The sequence below is a fragment of the Aethalodelphis obliquidens genome, unplaced genomic scaffold (genome assembly GCF_003676395.1).
Source record: "Aethalodelphis obliquidens isolate GAN/ISIS:26980383/991018 unplaced genomic scaffold, ASM367639v1 scaffold4, whole genome shotgun sequence".
NCBI lineage: Eukaryota > Metazoa > Chordata > Mammalia > Artiodactyla > Delphinidae > Aethalodelphis > Aethalodelphis obliquidens.
In genome coordinates this window covers 76,894,391-76,899,401 of record NW_020837948.1, presented here as the reverse complement: position 1 = coordinate 76,899,401, position 5,011 = coordinate 76,894,391, and the positions used below count along the sequence as shown (strand labels likewise).

Genomic DNA, 5,011 nt, shown 5'->3' with positions numbered 1-5,011 from the left:
AAAAAAAAAAAAAAAAAAGGTTCTGAAGAACCTAAGGGCAGGACAGGAAAAAGACGCAGACATACACAATGGACTTGAGGACACGGGGAGGGGGAAGGGTAAGCTGGGACAAAGTGAGAGAGTGGCACGGACATATATACACTACCAAATGTAAAATAGATAGTTAGTGGGAAGCAGCCACATAGCACAGGGAGATGAGCTCGGTGCTTTGTGACCACCTAGTGGGGTGGGGTAGGGAGGGTGGGAGGGAGACGCAAGAGGGAGGGGATATGGGAATATATGTATACGTAGAGCTGATTCACTTTGTTATAAAGCAGAAACTAACACACCATTGTAAAGCAATTATACTCCAATAAAGATGTTAAAAAAATAAATAAAAATAATAATGGGTTAAATTTAAAAAAACAGAAATGTTCTTACACATTATCCTACTCAGGCATGGCTTACTTTATTTGGAAAGATGGAAAGATGACATGGGTCCTAGAGCCACTAGCAATAATAAAGCTGTTTTTTATACCTGGAAAATGGTAAGCGTTTTTCAGGAAGAGTGATCTTTTTACTTTCCAGCTATGCAATTTTTCTACATTTCTCTGTGCCCAGGAGAGCTATTATCCAGTATTAACAAGCATATTTGTGGAAAACTACACAGAGAGTCCAATAATAATCTGAGTTCAAATGTTGGCTCTGCCACTTATTAGCTATGTGATCTTAGACAAGTTTCTTAACTTCTCCCTCCTGCAAAATAGGAGTATTAAAACTCCAGTGTCTAGCGCTGTGCCCGACACAAAATCTCAATAAACCATGTTAAATCAATAGAATGAACAAATCAAGATGACATTAAACTGCTTACAACACAACTGATGCAGAGATGATAGGTATTTATAAGTCCATCTGCACCAATAAAGAGCTGCTGCTTTACCAAGAGTTGGTACAGACAGCCTGACAAAGAGTATACAGTTAAAGGAAACCATATATAAGTTATTATCTGTATGATCCTTCTCCACGAGACTGGCTAAGAAAAACCTATCTCACATACCCAGGTGGCTCGAAAGCACTATCCTCCACTAATGGGGGGGATAATGGCAATTTCGTCTCCTGATTGAAGGATGAGGAGCTGATCTCCAAGCTCGACATATTCTTGACGAACAGCAAATATCACCTGATTTCTGACGTCAGCCAATCTGAAGGGAAAAAAGTATAATTAGATGTATCAATGCTATTAGACTCCAAATCTCCTCAGCTAGCTGCAATCAAAATTACATAAATATTACTTTATGAAGCATCATCTGCAAAATCACTAATTAAACTCATATTTTGCAGAGAAAGGATATATCCACTGAAGAACATACTTATTCACCACAGAGAATGCAGTAAACTGCTAACAACTCTTTACTGGATGTTGGGAGTCTTGGGGAATTAAAGAAACAAACAAAAAAACACTAGACTGGAGACAACATTCAGACCAGGTCAAAAAAAAAAAAAGGACAATTTCTTAATCAGTACATGCCCTCCCCAGGAGCTTTCCATCTAAGCATACAAGTATACTAAGTATACCCTGAAAGGTTCCAAAACACCAGGTGCCTCTCAGTAGGTATAACGTTAAAGGGAAAGTAGGAAGAGGCCCCACTACGTTTCATTGATTATCAGGGCATTTTAAGAACTTAAAAAGATATGAAATCAAGAAGGAATAATTTTCTTTATGAACATACATTGTGGGCTGTCTTTTACACAGCACTAAGACTTCCAAGTTAAACATTCACACAATTTAAGTGACACTACTAATATACCTTGAACACGTTCAAACAGGCCACTTTTATATTTTGTTTCAAAAAAGGCTCAGTGAGGTACGAACAACAGCAGTAAAATGATACATTTTCAAGAACCAGAAAAAAAATCAAATATTGTAAAAACTCAAATTCAGCAGCAGCTGTTTGTTATCTTTCATTTTTCTTTCAATCTTAAAAATTTCTATTTTGAGTTCTCTAAAGAAGGGGCAGGACATCAAAGTTTAAAGCACACACTTTTAACAGAATACGTAACAGTTTCATTTAATGTTACAAAAATGCAGAATCTACATTTTCAGTATTTTGTAAATTATAAAAGCAAATATAATCATGTCCCTTTGGGAGTATCACAGCTCACTGTGCTTTTTAAGTAAAATATCTTTAACCTTTATTAAGGAATTTTGCATTTTTAAATACTAGAACTTAAGTTTTCAGGAAAAAATACAACTAATGATCCTTTTGACATTAAACATGGAAATCTAAGTTAACTTTTTACTTTTATCATTTACTCACACGTTTTTAAATATTAAAAAGTGTTAATCATATACATTCTGCAAATTTTTAACTACCCAGGATGGCGCGTTTCTATCTCATTCCACAGCTGCAATGCTTTTATTTCTTGTGGCACAGAAATGGTCTCTGAGCGAATTCCTGTTATTTCAGCACTTTCTGCAAAATACAACACTTCCACCTGAAAAGAAAGAATATGTTTTTAACAATAACAACCCATAGTCCTTTTCTGACTGTCCACGCTGGGTTTTGTTTTTCAAATGTATTACTTTAATCAAAGACACTTTTTATAAATTAGAAAAAATTTAAAGTGCCCATAAAAATTTCAGCATACCTACAAGCTCAAATTTTGAAAATTTTTTATGTTTTAAGTACAAGTCAGACTAATTTCCAGATGCTTTTTAGTTTTATAAATGTTACGTGTGCCACAACTAAAATCCTAACAATATCTTCTTAGAAATCATGAGGTTGGCCTTTAACTGACATAAAATTATAGCACCTTTTATACTTAAGCAGTGAACAAATGTCTGAATCAAGAGATGAATTACACAAATAAATGACCAAATAAATGAAAGACACGTCCTTCACCGTTGTCATATGACCTTTGATTCCAGTCTACATTACATTGAACCCAGCTGTCCAGGATTAAGTTATGCAACATACAAACCCTGATATTTACAAAAGCAGATGAGTCTGAAACACAGGATAAACTTCTATTTCCTAGGACAAACCTATGCAGACAGCCTGGTATCTAAGCCATCCGACCAAGTAAAATAACCCACCTGTGAATGAAAGCAAATCATTCTCTACGAAATAATCAGAGGTCTGCAAATAATCAAGGGTTCGCAAATGCACAGATGGAGCACATTTCATCAAAGAATGCTTAGTTAAGGGCATTTCTTTCTATATTGAAAACTTGTCTTAGAAACGAACAATCTGAGAAGCAAGGGCAAATATCAAGGGTGATTTAGAAACCAGCTGGTCTTCCAGGCCGTCACCTGCAGAACAAGCGTTCGCGGAATGGACTTGCCTTTCGTTGGGGAGACCAGAGCAAAGCCTCCGAAGTCGGGAGGGCCTACCGCGGCGGTGGCGGTCGCCGGGGTCTGGCCGAGCAGGACCGGGTCCGTGGAGGGAAAAGGCGAGGACAGACACAAGCCCGGAGGGCTTCCCCATTCTTACCTGGCACCGCGGCACCATACCGCCAGCGAACCCCAGCCGGGTATCCCGGCGCGGAAGCCGAGGCGTCTGATCGACGCAGCGCGCAGGCGCAACCTGCCTGCCACCGCCCCGCCCCCCCCCGCCCACAAAGAGCATGCGCAGAGCTAGCTCCTCCCCGCTGTTCTCCCCGCTTCGTTTGCTAAGTAGGCTCCTAGAACTTGGTGTTCACTCGCGGAGATGGGTCGCGGTGGTGGGCGAGAGCTGTAGGTGTCGCTAAATGGGAAAAGGGCTGGCCACGCATGTCTTTAGCCTCAGCTGAGAGGCTGAAGTGTGGGAGAGCTGACCCCGGACTCTCCTGGACACCTGCCACCTCCCTTATAGAAGCTCGACTGTTTTCGCCGCTCAACTGCAGGGTTCTCTTTAACACTTTATCTACCGAACCTTCTGCTTAATGATTACTGTTCCCTAAAGACTTAAAGCATTCAACGTATCTGAGCACTCGAACTGTATCACATTTACACTTTGCCTGCTTAGTAATTTGTCCACACGCCATCTAAAACAGCGGTCCCCAACATTTTTGGCACCAGGGGCCAGTTTTGTAGAAGACAGTTTTTCCACGGAAGGGGTGTGGCGGTGGTTTCAGGATGATTCAAGTGCATTGCATTCATTGTGTACTTTATTTCTATTATTATTACATTGTAATATATAATGAAATAATTATACAACTCACCATAATGCAGAATCAGTGGGAGTCCTGAGCTTGTTTTCCTGCAACTAGATGGTCCCATCTGGGGGTGATGGGAGACAGTGACACCCCAAGTGTGTTGCTAATGTCCAGTCTCCTCTGTGATCTCGTTTTCGTTGCTGTCACTGCAGAAAACCCTGCTTCACAAAGACAGGATGTTGGAAATGCAAGCAGGCTTTTCAGTGCTTTTGTGGCAATCTCAGGATATTCCACCTTGACTTTAATCCAGAGTGTATGGAGATGTGAAGTTGTCTCAAACATAATTTTAAGGGCACCGTCATTTGCGATCTCAAGCAGCTGATCCTCTTCTAGCACGGACAAAGTTGATTCACCTGGCTTATTCACAAATGGGTCTCAGATCCATTCCTTCCCAGTTCGGGGGTCTTTTGTGGTTGGGAAGTAATGCTCAAACTCTTGAAAGCTGAGAAGAGTGATCAAGCACCAGCTGGGAGAAAGAAGGCCCTGGCTCAGTCTCTCAAAATCTCTGCTAATGTTTGAGACATGTCAAAAATCCCAATGTTCACTCGTCGCCCCCATAATTCCAGTTTGGCTTTGAATGCAGCCACGTTATCTGCTGATTTGAACACAGTTGTTGTTCTCCCCTGAAGTGACAGGTTGAGTTTGTTGAGCACGTTGAATGTGTCACACAAGTAAGCAAGTTTTGCGACCCATCTGTGTCACTGAAATGTGCTGCCAGGGGTGACTGTTTTTCTAAAAGAAATCTCTGGAGCAGCTCTCATAACTCAGAAACTCTGGCCAGTGATCTACCTCTAGAAAGCCATCTCACTTCTGTGTATAAGAGAAGACGTGTGTG

The 5,011-nt window shown here is 40.8% G+C and overlaps 1 protein-coding gene across 4 annotated transcripts in view; it reads right to left on the bottom strand.

Moving 5' to 3' along the window:
* The window catches only part of MOCS2 (molybdenum cofactor synthesis 2), a 21,569-nt gene extending 18,072 nt beyond the window's left edge, over positions 1–3,497 (bottom strand). The window contains exons 1-3 of one of the 4 annotated variants that reach the window (XM_027101134.1): positions 3,474–3,497; positions 2,354–2,475; positions 1,037–1,181 (exon numbers count right to left, since the gene is read on the bottom strand). In XM_027101134.1, coding sequence (XP_026956935.1) covers positions 1,037–1,134 — 98 coding nt within the window. In that variant the 5' untranslated portion in view covers positions 1,135–1,181; positions 2,354–2,475; positions 3,474–3,497. Of the gene's footprint in view, positions 1–1,036; positions 1,182–2,297; positions 2,476–3,473 lie in introns of those variants that run through there. The other 3 variants (XR_003431697.1, XM_027101136.1, XM_027101135.1) reach the window with 3 other exon arrangements.
* Positions 3,498–5,011: the final 1,514 nt, after the last annotated feature.